At 32.7% G+C, this 17,157-nt stretch overlaps 4 protein-coding genes and 1 non-coding gene across 5 annotated transcripts; 3 read left to right on the top strand and 2 right to left on the bottom strand.

Moving 5' to 3' along the window:
• Positions 1-298: 298 nt before the first annotated feature.
• Positions 299-405, bottom strand: LOC133820104 (small nucleolar RNA R71). Its single transcript, XR_009886537.1, has one exon. It is a non-coding gene; the product is annotated as a small nucleolar RNA R71 (small nucleolar RNA).
• Positions 406-2,986: 2,581 nt separating this feature from the next.
• On the bottom strand, positions 2,987-3,780 carry LOC133813941 (large ribosomal subunit protein eL20z-like). Its single transcript, XM_062246968.1, has 4 exons — positions 3,729-3,780; positions 3,425-3,461; positions 3,183-3,300; positions 2,987-3,040 (listed from the first exon to the last, which is right to left on the bottom strand). Exons 1-4 carry the CDS (start codon positions 3,778-3,780, stop codon positions 2,987-2,989), a joined length of 261 nt encoding a protein of 86 aa, XP_062102952.1.
• A 2,331-nt stretch (positions 3,781-6,111) lies between these two features.
• LOC133813940 (uncharacterized) lies at positions 6,112-9,340 on the top strand. The gene is made up of 4 exons (XM_062246967.1): positions 6,112-8,492; positions 8,567-8,666; positions 8,755-9,066; positions 9,245-9,340. The coding sequence occupies exons 1-4, from the start codon at positions 6,112-6,114 to the stop codon at positions 9,338-9,340; spliced, it is 2,889 nt and encodes a 962-aa protein (XP_062102951.1).
• Positions 8,940-11,357, top strand: LOC133817343 (uncharacterized). Its single transcript, XM_062249838.1, has 7 exons — positions 8,940-9,381; positions 9,579-9,918; positions 9,998-10,228; positions 10,310-10,402; positions 10,480-10,596; positions 10,681-11,155; positions 11,245-11,357. Exons 1-6 carry the CDS (start codon positions 9,350-9,352, stop codon positions 10,930-10,932), a joined length of 1,065 nt encoding a protein of 354 aa, XP_062105822.1. The 5' UTR covers positions 8,940-9,349; the 3' UTR covers positions 10,933-11,155; positions 11,245-11,357.
• On the top strand, positions 11,305-13,022 carry LOC133817342 (uncharacterized). The gene is made up of 6 exons (XM_062249837.1): positions 11,305-11,496; positions 11,574-11,917; positions 11,998-12,168; positions 12,246-12,350; positions 12,434-12,602; positions 12,690-13,022. The coding sequence occupies exons 1-6, from the start codon at positions 11,305-11,307 to the stop codon at positions 12,780-12,782; spliced, it is 1,074 nt and encodes a 357-aa protein (XP_062105821.1). The 3' UTR covers positions 12,783-13,022.
• Positions 13,023-17,157: the final 4,135 nt, after the last annotated feature.

Raw genomic sequence — 17,157 nt, 5'->3', positions numbered from 1 at the left:
ATGTATTGTTCTTCCAACCACTTCTGCTACCCATTTTGAGCTTAAACCATCAATCATTCAATTGTTGCCATCTTTTTATGGGTTAGATAGAAAGGATCCTTACATACATGTCAAAGATATCTTAGAAATTTGCTCAACATTTAAATTTCAAAAAAATTCTGATGAAAGATTGTTCCCTTTTTCATTAAAAGACAAATCAAAAGATTGGTTAAATTCCCTTCCCACGGGGTCTATAACTACATGGGATCAACTTTATAATAAGTTCTTACTGAAATTTTTTCCTATGTCTAAAACTGATAGTCTAAGGAGAAAAATCGCCGAGATTTTTCAAAAAGATAATGAAGAGTTTTATGAATGTTGGGAAATATTTAAAGATTTATTATTAAAATGTCCTCATCATGGTTTTGAAAAATGGAGACTTGTAAAATATTTTTATGATGGTTTGACTCCCTCTAATCGTCAAATGATTCAATCTATGCATACTAGAAATTTTTTAAAATTTCAAGGACAAGAGGCTTGGGACGCCCTTGAAGATTTATCTGTCAATTCACAACAATTGAATTATTTTGATCCAAGGTCTAGGTCAACTAATTCACCAAAAAGAGGAGGAAGGTATGAAGTAAAAGAGGAATTAGAATTAATAACATCCTTAGACAAATTAGCGAGAAAAGTAGAAGCTTTAGCCATAAGCCAAACTATAAACTCTCCAATACAACCAAGAAAAGATGTTTGTTCTATATGTTCTAGTCCTTGCCATAATGCCCAATCATGTGCTTCTTACCAAGAAGCTTTTTTTGAGGAGGCCAATGCTCTTCATGCTTATGGGAAACCAAATGATAGCCCATTTTCATCATCCACTACTACAATTGGGACATCAGTCATCGGCCATGAGAAGTCGGTTCTACTTAAACTGACTTACCACATGTTCATAAGTCGGTTTACTCATAACCGATCTATCATGTATAATAAAAGTAAGCATGGGAGGTCGGTTACGCGGGAACCGACTTACCATGTTGACATGGTAGGTCGGTTCACATTGAACCGACCTCCCATGCTTGAAGATGTCATAGTAAGTCGGTTCCTGCAAAACTGACATGCCATGTTAATCATGGTAGGTCAGTTCTGTGTGGACCGACTTACTATGTCCTACATTTTTAACATGGTAGGTCGGTAATATATGAACTGACTTATCATGTCACATTTTTATTTATTTTACATTATTTGAATTTTAAAATACAATAATTTATTTAGTAGTGTATGAAATAAATGTAAAAAATTTATATTTATTTATCTACATTATAATGTTTTGAAATATAAATAGATGAATCAAATCAATCAATTATTTATAATATAAAAAATAATTATATTTTATAATGAAAAAATATTTTAATTGAATAGTATTTATAATTTTAAAAAAAAAACTTTATAAATATTTTAATGTATTTAATTAATATTTTTTTAAATGACATGGTAAGTCGGTTGTGTGGGAACTGACTTTTCATGTGACATGGTAGGTCGGTTCTATTGACTAACTTATCATGTCATTATAAAAATATATTGTTAAAGATATAGTCTAATTTATTTTTGTATTATTTGAATTTTAAAATGTATTACTTTATCAAATAATACATATATATAATTGATTTGTGAATGCAATAAGTATAAAAAATATATACTTATTAATATTACATATATTATAATTTTTGAAATATTAATTAATTAATTATTTGGAATTAAAAAAATTAATTTAGTTTTTAATAAGAAAATATTTTAATTGATAAATAGCATATTTATAAATATTAGAAAAAAAATAAATTAAATAAGTTGGAGATTTATAATTTTAAAATAAAATATCAACAAATTAAAGTTATATATTTTTTAATTTTAACATCATAAGTCGGTTCTAGAACTAGACATATCATGATGCATCATAGGTCGATTGCTAATGAACTGACATACCATGTTAAAATTATATATTTGTAGTTTTAACAGCATAAGTCGGTTCTATAAATGACTTATGATGCTACATCATATGTCAGTTGCTATTAGAGACATACCATGTTAAAATTAGGGTGGAAAAAAAACCCAAATAAAATTGAGTATCCCGCGCATACTCTTCTTCTTCACTGTACACCCGCGAATTTTTTTTCTTCACATCTTCTTCGTTTCGCCAGCTACCGTTCTTCTTCAATCCGTTTTGCCGTCATACCCGCCGCGAATTTCTGGGGTTTGTTTTCTTCCCATGAGTTTGATTTCTGGGGTTTGTTTTCTTCCCAAGAGTTTGATTTTTGCCGTCACAGTTAATCTGTGAATAACTATATATATTGTTTATTGTTTTTTATGGGTTTCTCTTGTGCTTGGGTTTCTATAAATACATATATTGTTTAATCTGTGAATAATTATATATATATTGTTTATTGTTTTTCATGGCAGGGATTCTCCTAATCTCCAACCCAACCTCAGTCACTCTCACTCTCTCCACGCACAGCTCCAACCCCTCTGCTCTCCGACCCACTCCCACTCCCACAACTGCTTCATTCAACTCTTCTCGCTCGACCAATTCGCTGGTGCTTACATTCTCCGGTGACCCATTGAAAACCAGAGCTAGAGACTATCTCGAAGAGGTATTTCATCTTTTTTCCCAACTAGGTTTTCTCAGTTACTTACTCTTTTTTTCTTTTCTTGCATAGTCTATAACCTGTTTGATAAAATTACTGAGTCGTTTTATTATAACCTGTTGTTTTTTCTTTTCTTGCATAGTCTATAACCTGTTTGGCAAATGGATAAACAATTATAGACTTTAACATCCATTTTCTTAAATTTATATAAATGTATATATATTTAAATTTATAGACTTTACTCTGTTCCTATTGTAAATTCATCACAGTGATAAACATACATGGCACTTGTATGCCCAAATTCAGTACAGAAAACTTAACAAGTGTGGTTGAATAATCCCTGTGTCCAGTCAAAACATGAGACCCAACTAACAGAAAACAGCAGCTAGGGAAACCAAGACAATGACCGAGCAAATCAAAGCCTGCAAAATATCATTATCTTCAGCCAATAAAAACAAAAAATGATCAAAACCATGGAAACATAGAAAACCATATGTGACCAACACTAGAAAACGACAGAAGCTACTTTGGCTTGGTTTGTGAGTTTTTATTTTTTTTACTTACTGCAATGGCTGATGCTGCAAGTCCAGGTCTTTCTCTTGGATCTTTAAGGTAATAGTTTCCAAAGTAAAGCACTGTAGCATAGTACCATAATGGTGGAAATACAAACCCCAATAAAAACCTGCTCAAACAAACATAACATACCAAACTAGTACAAAATTAATGCCCTTTGTCCTTTGATTCCAAACATGATACTGTTGAATTGAAAAGAATATAAGAAGAGAAATTAATGTAATAGTACTCACGAGAACCATCCAATGCCACAACCAAAACATGCAGAGACTTCTCATAAATCCCACCAAAAGAAGAGTCTAACAAAGAAATGTCCCCTCCTTCAACATGGATTTGCATTTTCATCTCCAAGTATAATGTAATAATATTACGTCAATTTTAAATTTATCTTCATAGTCAACGTTCCCACTAGTATATTGAAGGAATATTCAAATTTCCCACTCAATTCTAAAATAACTCAGTAAAACATATTAGTTTGATCCTTGATTTTGCTATTATTAGCGACATTTACCAATTTTAACAAGGATAAACATATACGATTTGACATGGTTGGCACCAGTTGATGCCACTGAGATGCCAGCAATTTCATTCTGGCAGCTTTAAGCGTATTGTAGACTATTTAAAGCTTCACCAATCACAATCATGTTAGCCAAACCAGACTGTAAAGACCAATTCTCCACTCTACATTACATACATACATATAAATATAAATATAAATATATATTAATTATCCAAAATTCATTACTTGAAGAGAAAAAAGATCAAAATTGAAAGCATATAGTAGACGTAGAGATTGGGAAGATAGTGAACAAAACAAAAAAAGCTTAGTCAAGACATGTCGAGTAGTCTTTCAGCAAGTGCACCGGTTGATGAGTTGAGCTGGTTTTACCAGAACTATAGTATGGCTTAAAAGGCAAGTCAAATGAGAAAGATTTGACTTCTTACTAGTTTTTTCGTTTTCACTTGGCCAAACTCAAATGGGGTTGTGTAACTTTGAACCCAGAAAATATTGGCACTTATCTGATTCAAAACATATATATTAATTAAGCATTCCAAATTCTATTTGATTGCCCAAAAATGGCTAAACAGCTAGCTCTTTTGGTGGGTAGATTAATTAAGCAAAGATAGTGAAATAAAAGAGATGATTATGGATAAGAGTTTAAGGAAACCATTATTTATGTAAGGGAATTGAAAAACGAAAGAACACAGTGCATGTTAAGGAGAACAGAAGAGAGAACTAATTGGGGTTCCATGTTTGAAACTAAACTGTTCCCTCCTTTTCTGTTTTTTCTTTGACATAAAAGAATTACTATGTTTTAATATCTATAAAGGGTAATTGGGGAATATTTCAGAACCCGACTGAGCATAAGATAGATTCATCACACTCTACATCTGTCAATACAAAAAGTGGCATAATTTAGCTTGTATATGGCTGAACTTTCCATTATTAATATATTCCAATTAATCACATGCCAATTGGCAAATGGATAAACAATTATAGACTTTAACACCCATTTTCTTAAAGCGGGAATAACTAACACTAAGTGACTGGAATGAGATACTCTGCATGTGCCCGAACACATTTATTCTGTAGCAATGTCAATTTATCATATCACAGCTATTATTGTATTTTTTTTAATTTTACTATTTTGATTTATTGTCATATATACTTGATAGTTTTGAGGAAAAGTCAGAGAATTGAAAGTCTTCAAATAAAATTTAATTTATTTGCACTGTCTTTCTTTCTTTCTTTATTTTTTATGTTTCTTTTTTGGGCTGCGATATGTGTATCTTCTTCGATAATATTAATTGATTTGATTATTTATAGTATATAACAATATAATACACACATAATTAGAAACTAATAAATCATATAAATTTATATAATATTTTGAGGCATGTGGAATCAGATCAATATAATCTTATTAGCTGTCTTGTAAACAAATGAATATGTACATAACTTAGCTGTATAGTCACGTGCGCCATTATATATCCCATATTATGATTCTAATTTTTATTACAAAATAATACATATTATGTATTTTTTTTGGATTTCTATTTTGATTAATTTCACTATTTATTATTTAATTTTGGTGTGTGTATGTAATTTTGTTTTGATTTATAATCACCAATGACCTTAATTTTTATTTGTCTAGTAATCTTTAAGGTATTAATTTAATTTTGTAGGTTTTGGGTGCAAATATTTGCAAGGATCATTGCCAAATGAATTAATTTGTTTGATTATTGTTAATTGCAAGAGGTACGTATGTTCTCTTATTTTTTTTTTATAAATATTATTATAAAAATGTTAGAGGAGTTTGAATATCTTAAATATTCATCCGTAGTGAAGTAGGTTCTGAGATTAAAAATGTGTGTTGCGGTGATAATGGAAGGTTGAGAACTTGTGTGTTTTAGTGAAGTAGTTTCTGGGAAATCTATTTGTGTGCTGCGGAGATATAAGGAAGAAATTTATTGTGTGTTGTTTGAATTGCTTGATTCTCTATTGACAGATGGTTAGGTTACTATTACAAGTGAAATGTTGCCCAAATTCATCTAGAATTATGTTTTATTTTCTTATATTTAAATTATGTTGTGCTTGCATTGTTCTTGTTTGATTGGTATAGGGAAGCTCTGTCAAAATTTGAGTTAAAAAGATAGTGTATTAATAGGAATATGACAACACTAAAAATTTGTTATGGGAATTTTCTACGTGCAAGAGGATTTTAATCCAATTTTAGGGAAACCTCTGTCGAATTTTTTCTAGAAAATGGACAAGAGTTGGATAACAAAGGACAGACTTTCAAAAGAGTATGAAGAGGGAGTCGACAGCTTTATTAAGTTAGCCTTAGAAAATACAACAGATCCTTCCAGAGTTCATTGTCCCTGTAGAAAATGTTCAAATTTGAAAAAAATAGACATAATGGAGATAAAGAGTCATCTATACTTTAACGGAATGGACCAAACATATGTCAAGTGGATTTGGCATGGAGAAGAATATGACTCTAACAATAATGTTCCTAATGAAAGAAAGCAATTTGATCAAGTATTTGATGACCCTATAGAGATGGTGAGAGATGCAGATGAACGTTTTGTTGATAAGCCTGAAGAATTTTTGAAATTTTTAGAAGATGCGGAGAAACCAATATTCTCAGGGGCACCTTTGTCAAAATTGGTTGTTTTAGTAAAACTATACAACTTAAAAGCTGGTAGTGGTTGGAGTGACACAAGTTTCACAAAGTTATTAACTTTATTAAAAGAAATTTTACCAAAAGACAATGAATTGCCTTCCTCGCTTTATGAAGCAAAAAAAACATTGTGCACATTAGGAATGGAGTATAGCAAGATTCACGCTTGTCCAAATGATTGCATTCTATATCGAAATCAATATGAGAGTGCAACTGAGTGCCCTGTATGTAAAACATCTAGATGGAAAAAAAATAAGAACAACAAAGAATGTAAGAAAGGGATTCCAGCAAAAGTATTGTGGTATTTGCCGCCAATACCTAGGTTTATACGTTTGTTTCGAAATCCTGAACATGCCGAAAGTCTGCGATGGCATGAGGATGGAAGGATCAAAGATGACAAATTGCGCCATCCAGCTGATTCCCCAGCTTGGAAAGAGGTGGATGAACTATGGCCTCAAATAAGAGAAGATCCTAGAAACCTTCGACTTGGTCTTTCTGCTGATGGCATCAATCCATTCAGCAATATGAGCTCATCTTACAGTTGTTGGCCAGTGATTCTATGTATTTACAATCTTCCTCCTTTGTTGTGTATGAAAAGAAGATTCACAATGTTAACTTTGTTGATATCAGGTCCCAAGCAATCCGGAAATGATATAGATATCTATTTAGCACCATTGATAGATGACTTGAAGGTGTTGTGGAACGGAATTGATTGTTATGATTCTTTTAAAAAAGAAAATTTTATACTTAGAGGTGTACTCTTATGGACAATCAATGATTTTCCTGCTTATGGTAATTTATCAGGATGTTTTGTGAAAGGATATAAAGGATGTCCAATATGCGGTGAACAAACAAGCGCCACAAGATTAGAACATTGTAGGAAGATGTGTTATATGGGTCATAGAAGGTTTCTACCAGAAAAGCATTATTACCGAAAGCAAAAATTAGCATTTAATGGTGAGCAAGAGTTGCGAGAAGCGCCTACACCAATGACTGGAGAAGCTATCTACGAAGAGATTCATTTTGTTGAAAATAAATTTGGTAAGCCTGTGGAAAAGGTCGATGAAAATGTAGAGACAAAGGGGAAAAAGAAAGGCAAATGTAAAACAAACATCAAACGAAAGCGCAATAAGAAAGACCAATTAGCCGAAGATTCAAAGAATACTACATGTTGGAAAAAGAAGTCAATTTTCTTTGAATTGGAGTATTGGAGACATTTGTTAGTAAGACATAATCTTGACGTCATGCACATTGAGAAAAACATATGTGATAGTTTGATCGGAACCTTACTTAATATTCCTGGGAAAACTAAGGACAGTATCTATGCTCGTAAAGACCTTGTGTTAATGTCTGAATCAAAAAAAGATTTGGCACCTGAAACAGGTGAAAGAAGAACATATTTACCTCCTGCTTGTTACACCTTGAAGAAAGATGAGAAGCGTAAACTTTGTGAAACTTTGGCAAATGTTAAGGTTCCAGATGGGTATTCATCAAATATTCGTAATTTAGTATCTTTGAAAGATTGTAGACTAATCAGTCTTAAATCTCATGATTGTCATGTATTAATGCAACAGTTACTTCCAATTGCTATTCGGGGATCACTAAACAAACATGTTAGAAATGCTATAATACGAATGTGTTTGTTTTTTAATGCCATATGTTGTAAGGTTGTTGATGTGTCTAAGTTAGACAAGATTCAAATAGAAATTGCCAAGACCTTGTGCTTATTTGAGCAATACTTTCCTCCATCTTTTTTTGATATCATGGTTCATTTGGCGGTGCATCTTGTTAGAGAAGTAAAACTATGTGGGCCTGTATGTTTTCGTTGGATGTATCCATTTGAAAGATTGATGAAAGTTTACAAAGGTTATGTTAGAAATCGAAATCGTCCAGAGGGTTGTATAGTTGAGGCTTACATAGCAGAAGAAGCGGTTGAATTTTGTACTGAGTATATTACTGATGCAGAAGCGATTGGTATTCCCAGAAAGACAATGAGTGAAGATGTTATTGGAAGAGGCATCAACAATGGAAGGCTCACCTTAATCAAAAAAGAAGACTGGGATGTTGCTCATCGAAATGTTCTAGAGAATACAATTGAAGTTCAAGCTTACATAGAGTAAGTATTAATATAATGTGAAATGATATCTTAGCAATGATTTATTGTCATAATAACAATATTCTTAATTTCAGAGAACACTTGGAATATCTTCATCGTGAGAATCGAAGTAAATCAAGAAAGTGGATTCAAGATTACCACCATCGAACTTTTCATCAATGGTTTCGTGATAGGGTAGCTTATTATAATTACTTCAATATAATTATACTTAGATTTTAAAAATAACTATTTCAAAATCTATAATTTATTTTACATTATGCAGATTCAATCTGAATTGAGTATGGAGTTTCACAAAGTATCTGAAAACTTAAGATGGATTTCATTAGGTCCGACTACAATGGCAATTAAGCATGATGGATTTTTCGTAAATGGTTATAGATTTAGTACAAAAGCTCGTGATGATGTTAGAGTGACACAAAATAGCAGTGTATGTATTGTTGCAAAAACTCTTCAATTTGCTTCAGCTCGTGATAAGAAACCATTTTATGGAGATATGAAATTTTATGGAGTCATTGAAGAAATATGGGAGCTTGATTATCGTGATTTTAGGATGGCAATGTTTAAATGCAATTGGGTAGAAGACAAGTATGTTATATCAGATGAGTTAGGATGTACTTTAGTGGATCTCAATAAAATAAGCCATAAGGAAGAATCATTTATATTAGCAAGTCAAGCAAAACAAGTATTCTATATTCAAGATCCATCAGATTCAAGATGGTCAATTGTACTTGCATCACAACCAAAATTCATAGGTGATGATGATGATGATGATTATGAGATTGGCGAACTTCAAACTTTTGAGAAAGAAATTGGAGATATCAATGAATTTGAGGGAATTGAATCAATAGTTGGACCATATGTTCGAAGAGATTGTGATGGAATTTGGATTGTAAGTTTGTATTTAAAATATATTTTCTTTTATCATTAGCACACTTGGTGCGTAATTGAGACTAAAAGCCTTAATAACAAGAGATCCTAGGTTCGAACCTTCGAACCTGAGTCTCACCCTAGTGGCTTTGTATTTAAAATATTCTTATCAATTGTTTATTTTATGTACTAATCTTTATACTTGTTTTTTCTTAATAGGATCATGGACCATCATGAAGAGCATCCCGAAGAGGAACTTGAAGACAATGCAGACGAAGGTATCAATTTAGAAGAGGCTGGTAATGAAGATCTTACAACAAAGAAGAAGAAAAGTAGGCAGACTAAGGGGATAGTGCGATTGGCAAAAATAATTGCTGACAAGATCAAAGGGATTAAGATAAATTTAAGGTTTAACAAGAGAGGGCAATCAATTAGAACTCCGGAGAGAGCGTTACAATGCTATTTGGGGATGCAAGCAAAGTCAATGGTGTCAATTACATATGATAATTGGCATGATGTTCCTGCTGCAACTTTAGAGAATATTTGGAAAGATGTAAATGTAAGGTTTATAGATTGAAGGTAATCTTTTAAACTTGTATATTATTATTTACACTGACTTGTATTGTTAAACTTTGTAGCTAGCTTTTCATCTTAATGAGGGAATGAGAAAGGAAGTGATGAGTTCAGTAGGCATCAAGTGGAGGACATTCAAAACATTTTTGACTAGAAGATTTGTAGCTCCTTACCTTAACAACCAAGATTTATTGGAAGCAAATCCCACTGCATTAGATGTGCCTCCAAAAAGATATAACATTCCTGAGGAGGAATGGAAAAACTTCGTCACCAAAAGAAAAAGTAAAGAATTTCAAGTAAGTGTACAATACTAAGTTTCAATTTTTTTTATTCATATATTAATTTATTGAAAAGTTAAATTATTCCAATTGAATTAGGAATTTAGTAAAAAACAAAAAGAGAGGCGTGCTGCTTTGGAGTATCCTCATCGTTCATCACGACACAGTTATAAAGAAATAGAAATTGACCTTGTAAGTGAGCTTTTACTATTGATTTTAATTTTTGTAGTGGTTTAATATATAACTAATTGAGTTTTATTTTGTTATAGCAAACTAAACTAGGCACAGATGAGCCAATAGATCGATCTATACTTTGGAAGGAGGCAAGGAAAGATGCATCAGGAAATTATGTAAATGAACGTGACAAGCTTATAGGAGATGCCATTGTATGTTGTAAACTATGTGAACTTGGATTTTTTTTTATCCTTCATTATATTGTATTACTAAATTTATGAAATTAAATATTGCAGGATGACCTTCTAGATAAGAGAAATGAGGGGACACTTGTAGAAGTTGGGACAAACGATATATTGACACAAGTGTTAGGAACAAAGGAGCATCCTGGTAGAGTAAGAGGCCAAAGTCGTGGAGTTACACAAAGAGACTACTTTTTGAAGCCAGCAGGAGGTTTTAGTGGACTTCAACAATATCAATTTCAATTTCAGCAACACCAACCGCAAAAATACTTAGATGACTTTAAAAAGTTTAAAACAATCCTTTGAGCAAAGACTACGTAGTCAAGCTGAACAATTTGAAGTAGAACGAAAACGAGAAAGAGAAGAACGAGAACAAGAACGAGAGTTATTTTTGACAAAGTTTACAGAATTAGCAAACAAAATTTCATCATTAAAAGGAAGTGAAGTGAGTTTGCCTACGATAGTTTCACGAACAAGTGAGACCCCTACGCCAATGGAGGTGGTAAATGAGTCTTTAGTTTCATCAAAGGTATTTTATTCTTCACCTATTCATATTATTATTTTAGAAAATATCTATTATAACATAAATATTATTTTGTCCTCGTCTTGAGCTTGTAGGATAATCAGAAGTCTAGATTATTGACAGAAAATGGTGATACTGTTGCTATTGGACAAATAATGGCAACAAGCGGAAAAATTCATTGTGTTGACTTAAGAAAGGGTAACTATCGTGTGCAAGTGGATGAATGCTGCAATGATGAGGCTAAACTTATTTTTCCTATTGGAGATGAGATTTCTTTAGTACGTCATGCTGTCGGCCACTATGTTGAGTGGCCATCTCATCTGATCATTCCTTACGATTCAGATTTGGTAAGACATTGACAAGAAACTATATTTAGTGATTAAATTATTTTTCATGACTAACATGTGTTACTTTCATGTTGAAGCTACCTAAGAAGACAAAGAAGCAAAAAAAGAATGGTTCACCAATACCTAATGCCCCAATGACACAAGAGAAATCTCATCCTTCCCAAAAACTTCCTAGTCAAAATGAAGTAGTGTCAATTAAAGCTAGTGCCCCGATACTCTTCAAGATTCCTAGTGGGGTTCCTCGCTTTCTCAAGTGTCTATTAACTACCGTGAAGTATGTGGAGCCAAGTTTCATGATCAAAATTACGATGGATTTTGAGATATTCGGCCATGAGAATGATTTATATATCTCACAAGAAGATATAGTCCATGTTGGCTTAATGGAAGAGATTGGAGCATCATGTGTATCGTTATATATCAGGTATCAAAGATTTTTAAAATAATTATAAGTTTGTTCATAACTTATTTTATAAATTTAACAGAGATATATTTTTTATGTAGGATTTTATACTTCCAATTAGTGAAAAGAGAGATCAGTCACTTTTTTCGTTTTGTTGAGCCAATTTGGTTATCAAATGTTGGATCCACTGAAGAAGAACGAGTTGAATGGGTATCAAAGCGCATGCTTGATTCAAATCCGGGTCAGATGTGGTTGTTGCCATATCATAAGGGGTAAGTTTTTTACTTTTAGTATTTTGTTAGTGAATATATATAATATTAATAATGAAATATTTTTGTGTTTTTGTTAGAAAGCATTGGATGCTTATAATAATTGATTTTGATCGCCAATTGTGCTATTTCCTGGATTCTCTTCACAATTTTCCACCAGATGAAATCAAATCTCTCATTTCTCGGTAAAAATCTAACCAATTAACTGCATACTCTTTAATTCATTTAAAATTAAGAACATCTAAATGTTTATGTTATTATTATTTAGTGTCTTTCAACATTTACGCACAAATAATGCAAAAACTAAGGAAGTCGCTTGGAGAACAATTAAGTGTCCTCGTCAACCATTACAATCAGTACAATGTGGGTTCTATGTTATGAGGATGATGAAGGACTTCGTGACAAATGAGTTTTCAATGCGTTGGCTAACTAGTAATGTAAGTGAAAATATTCATAATTAAAGTTCTAGCTTTACCTTAAGATTAAATATATTAATTCAACTCATGCAATGAATTTTGTTTTAGTGTGGCGGGAAGAACTATTACACAAAGGATGAGATCAATGAAGTACGTGAAGAATGGGCACAATGCGTCATGGATTTGATGAGTACTACATAGGTCCACTCACTTTTGTTAACTTAGACTTTTAATGAGATATACTTACAATGTTAACTTAGACTTTCTTGAAGATATACACACTTTTGTTGCCTAACTATAGTTTACAATGCTTATGTGAGTCATTTTGTAATTAACTTAAGACTCGTTATTTTAGATACTTAGTTCAAATTCTAGTATTTTATATTATTGTGATATATGTTTTGTTTTGTTCAGTTTGTTTGTATAAAAAAACATGATTTGTTTTGGACATAATACACTTTTTAAGAGAAAAAAAACACCATAAGTCGGTTCTACTAAAACTGACAATAGATGTCTACACCATAAGTCGGCTGTGAACTGACATATCATGTTTTACACCAGAGGTCGGTGTACAACCGACCTACCATGTCTTACACCAGAGGTCAATTTGCAACCGACGTACCATGTCTTACACCAGATGTCAGTTTTCCACCGACGTACCATGTCTTACACCAGATGTCGGTTTGGCGCCAACTGACCTACCATGTTTTTACATCATAAGTCACTGCATGGGAAGTCAGTTCCCAACCGACTTATGAACATTCAGATGTCAGTTTTTAACCGACTTATCATGTAATTTTTGTAGTAGTGATCCTACAATCCAAATTGGAGAAACCATCCGAACTTTTCATGGAGACAAAAACAACCTCAAATGAATCAAGGGCACCAATAAAACACGCAAAACCAAACTCATGCCCCACAAAATCAATCATATCCTCAACAAAGGAAACCTTCCTTAGAAGATACTTTACAACAATTTATGCAATCCACTCAACAAATCCTAGAAAATCAATCTCAATCAATTACCAAACTCGAGACACAAGTAGGACAACTCACTATTGCTTTAGCAGATAAAGAAAAAGGAACATTCCCTAGTCAACCTATCCCTAATCCAAAAGGTCAATATGAGATTGGAAAGTCTAGTCATAAAGGAGAAATCAAATCAATTTCAACTCTTAAGTCCAGAAAGAACATTGTCAAACTCAATTACATACCCGAGGTTGAAAAAGAAAAAGAAAAGAGTCAGCCTTCTAGTTCTAATGCCAATGATTCTTCAAACAAGGAAACTCCAATCCATCCTTTCAGTCCAAAAGTCTCATTCCCACAAAGATTACTTCCAATTAAAAAATACGGTCAATATAATGAAATCTTAGAAGTTTTTAAACAAGTTAGTATCAATATCCCTTTCATAGAAGACATTAAACAAATTCCCGCCCACTCAAAATTTTGAAAGGATCTTTGTCCTGTTAAAAGAAACACTAATGTTCCTAAAAAGATGTTTTTAAACTGAACAAGCTAGTTCTATTATTCAATATAAGAGTCTTGTTAAATATAAAGATCCTGGGTGTCCCACAATTTCATGCATGATTGGTGATCATTTTATTAACAAGGTTTTACTTAATTTGGGTGCTAGTGTGAATTTATTGCCTTATTCTGTTTATAAGCAACTTGGTCTTGGTTGTAGAGTCCAAGAACTTTACTTAACTAGTTAGATAGTAGTAGCAATAGTAATAGTAGTAGTATTTTTATGACTGTGGATTTTGGTTCAGACCGAGATTTAATTGGACACTCATAGTAACACTTGTAGATTTTCTAAGTTTAACCTATAGCTTAAGAATATTAATTTTAACCTAAGGTTTGATTATTATGACTGATATTGATGATGATATTTATTATACTATAAGGTTTAGATAGACCTAATAAGAAAGTAACACTTGTCATGTGTATGTTTAATGATAATTAAGTATTTTTGAGGAATAAGTTTATTAAGAGTAATATTTGAATATCCTAGGGTCTGTCAGCAGCTTTGAAAACGTTAGAGGACTTAGTCAAGGTTGTTTACTCAATTCAAATTAAGCTTAAAATGTGCAATTTCGTGTTTAAATATTCTGCGTATGCCGATATATCGCAGCTATAAAGGGCGATATATCGCAATACGGGGATACAAAAAACACGTAACTTCGCACGAGCACCTCGACAAGCCTCGGGCATGCTGTCCCAGGCGATATATTGCCTACAAGGGGTGATATATCGGCTCCCTTAGTATAATTTTGAAATTTTTTGAAAACATTCCCATTTTAATCTTTAACCTCTTGATAAGTCCAGCATCTTTCTGACCGAGTCTTCAGCCTCTGCTGAACGATAATTCAAATATTTTTCACTTAAAAAGCCATTATTTTATTCAAGTTAAATGAAGATCTTTTCATCCTTAAGCTCTATAAATAGGACCTAGTACCCAGCCATTTATTCATTCATCAAGCTAAGTTCAGAGGCTGCAAGTTGCTAGGTTATTTTGAGAGTGTAAACACTTAGGTTGGGGATTATAAGCTTGATCATTATAAGCTTACCAAACACTTGGGAAGTAAGGTTTATAGCACATTTTGATTCAAGGTTTAGATTGGTCATAGAAGCATTCAAGGTATTCCAAACTCTAGTTCATTTTGGTATTGATTTCATTAAGTTCCTATAGTTTTCTACTCAGCACCCTAACTTTATTCTTTATTCTTGGATAGGAAATCTAAGATCTGAACATAAGGTTTTTGGTAAGTATATTCTTAATGATATAGTTCTTTCATCACTTTCATCTTTTGTAGAGTCCAAGAACTTTACTTAGCTAATTGTTTAGTAGTATTATAGTATGTTTAGTGTTATCATTGTTACTTTGGATTTTCGGTTCAGACCGGGAGTTATTTGGACACTCATAGTAGTACTTATAGATTTTCTAAGTTTAACCTATAGTTTAAGAATATTAAGTATAACCTAAGGTTTGATTAATGTGTCTGATATTAAGGATTATATTATTATATTATAAGGTTTAGACATCAACCAATAGGATTTTAAGCACATGTTTTGAATGGTAATTAAGGATTAAGTATTTTTTGAGGATTAAATTAAATAAGGGTAAAAGTTTGAATGTATAGGGTCAGTCAGCAGCTTTGAGCACGTTGAGGGCTTAGTCAAGGCTGTTTACTCCATTCAAACTCAGCTAAAAATGTGTAAATTCGTGTTTAAATATTCAGCGTATGCCGATATATCGCAGCTATAGGGGGCGATATGTCGCAGCACGTAGATACGGAAAACACGAATCGATGCACGGTCGCCTCGGGAACAAAGGTCCAGGCGATATATCGCCTATAGGGGGCGATATATCGCCTCCACCAGCATGAATTCAAATACATTTGAATTCTTTTCCCTTCAGCCATTCAAACTCCTTCAACAGTCCAGCATCTTCTGAACGAGTCTTCAGCCTCTGCTGAACGATTATTCAAATGATTTTCACCTAAAAAGCCATTATTTTTATTCAAGTAAAATCAAGATATTTTCATTCCCAAACTCTATAAATAGGACCTAGTACCCAGCCATTATTCACCATTTGCTCTAAGTTCAGAGGCTGCTAGTGTTAAGTGAGTGTGAGAGTGTAAACACTTGGTTTGGGGAAAAACTATAAGCTTAAACATCATAAGCTTATCAAACACTTTGGGAAGTAAGTGAGTGCTATAGTATTTCGGTGGATGTTAGATTGATCTTGCAATCTTTGAGGTAAACCCAAAACTCTAGTTCTTTTCTGTATTTTATGTTATTTCCTTTCTCAAAACCTTCTACTCAGTCCCCTAACCTTATTCTTATTTTGGTTAGGGAATCCAAGCTTTTAAGCATATAAGTTGGTAAGTATGTTTTCTATGGTTTAGTCTTTCCATCTCTTTCACTTCATCTCCTTTCTTTAGACTTACTCTTTTTTTTATGGTTTTAGGAGTGTTCCAACAATCCCAACTCAGTCCATAATCTCGGTAACTTTGGTAAGGAAAATAGGCTAGAATCTACATGTTTATGATTATGCTATTTTATGTGTTATGTTTTCATATGTTATATGTTATTGATGTGTATGTTGTAGGCTTGGGCATATGCCTATTTGACTAACAAGACCCCAAAAGGATTGTGGGCATAAGCCTATTTAGCTGGTAGGACCCCACTAATCTCATGGGCATAAGCTTGTTTAGTCTATGGGACCCCAAGTAATAATGGCCATTATAATAAGTGAATTATGTGTTATGATATGTCTTTATGTTTTCTTATGAAATTATGTATATGACTATGTGTTAGGTTTTCCTTGCTGGGCATTAGGCTCACTCCTTTCTGTTTATGTGCAGGAAAATAAGTTTAGAGGCGGTAAGATTCGTGACGCTTGGAGGATGTGTATCGATGATGAATGGAGTCAAGGGGCCGAGCGTTATTCGATTCGAGGATATAGTCTCCTTTTATGTTTTTATGGTTTTTATGTGTATTTTCCGCATTATTATGTAATGTCTTTTATTTTAAATCTTGTTTTGTTTTAAAGACAATGGGATCCCAAAATCCT

Source organism: Humulus lupulus, chromosome 2 (genome assembly GCF_963169125.1).
Source record: "Humulus lupulus chromosome 2, drHumLupu1.1, whole genome shotgun sequence".
Taxonomy (NCBI): Eukaryota; Viridiplantae; Streptophyta; class Magnoliopsida; order Rosales; family Cannabaceae; genus Humulus; species Humulus lupulus.
This window is presented reverse-complemented; position numbering and strand designations above follow the sequence as displayed.

What these genes read in the sequence shown, in the direction of transcription:
- LOC133813941 (XM_062246968.1), bottom strand. Translation starts at nt 3,780, where the DNA reads ATGAAATTGCTGGCATCTCAGTGGCATCAACTGGTGCCAACCATGTCA. An exon ending in GGTGCCAACCATGTCAAATC is followed by an intron (nt 3,462 to 3,728) that starts GTATATGTTTAT and finishes ATTTATGAGAAG; the next exon opens with TCTCTGCATGTTTTGGTTGT. An exon ending in TTGCAGCATCAGCCATTGCA is followed by an intron (nt 3,041 to 3,182) that starts GTAAGTAAAAAA and finishes GATATTTTGCAG; the next exon opens with GCTTTGATTTGCTCGGTCAT.
- LOC133813940 (XM_062246967.1), top strand. Translation starts at nt 6,112, where the DNA reads ATGGAGATAAAGAGTCATCTATACTTTAACGGAATGGACCAAACATAT. An exon ending in GAAGTTCAAGCTTACATAGA is followed by an intron (nt 8,493 to 8,566) that starts GTAAGTATTAAT and finishes TCTTAATTTCAG; the next exon opens with AGAACACTTGGAATATCTTC. An exon ending in CAATGTTTAAATGCAATTGG is followed by an intron (nt 9,067 to 9,244) that starts GTAGAAGACAAG and finishes CAAAATTCATAG; the next exon opens with GTGATGATGATGATGATGAT.
- LOC133817343 (XM_062249838.1), top strand. Translation starts at nt 9,350, where the DNA reads ATGTTCGAAGAGATTGTGATGGAATTTGGATT. An exon ending in ATTGTGATGGAATTTGGATT is followed by an intron (nt 9,382 to 9,578) that starts GTAAGTTTGTAT and finishes TTTTCTTAATAG; the next exon opens with GATCATGGACCATCATGAAG. An exon ending in GAAAAAGTAAAGAATTTCAA is followed by an intron (nt 10,229 to 10,309) that starts GTAAGTGTACAA and finishes CAATTGAATTAG; the next exon opens with GAATTTAGTAAAAAACAAAA.
- LOC133817342 (XM_062249837.1), top strand. Translation starts at nt 11,305, where the DNA reads ATGGCAACAAGCGGAAAAATTCATTGTGTTGACTTAAGAAAGGGTAAC. An exon ending in TGTGTATCGTTATATATCAG is followed by an intron (nt 11,918 to 11,997) that starts GTATCAAAGATT and finishes TTTTTTATGTAG; the next exon opens with GATTTTATACTTCCAATTAG. An exon ending in ATCAAATCTCTCATTTCTCG is followed by an intron (nt 12,351 to 12,433) that starts GTAAAAATCTAA and finishes ATTATTATTTAG; the next exon opens with TGTCTTTCAACATTTACGCA.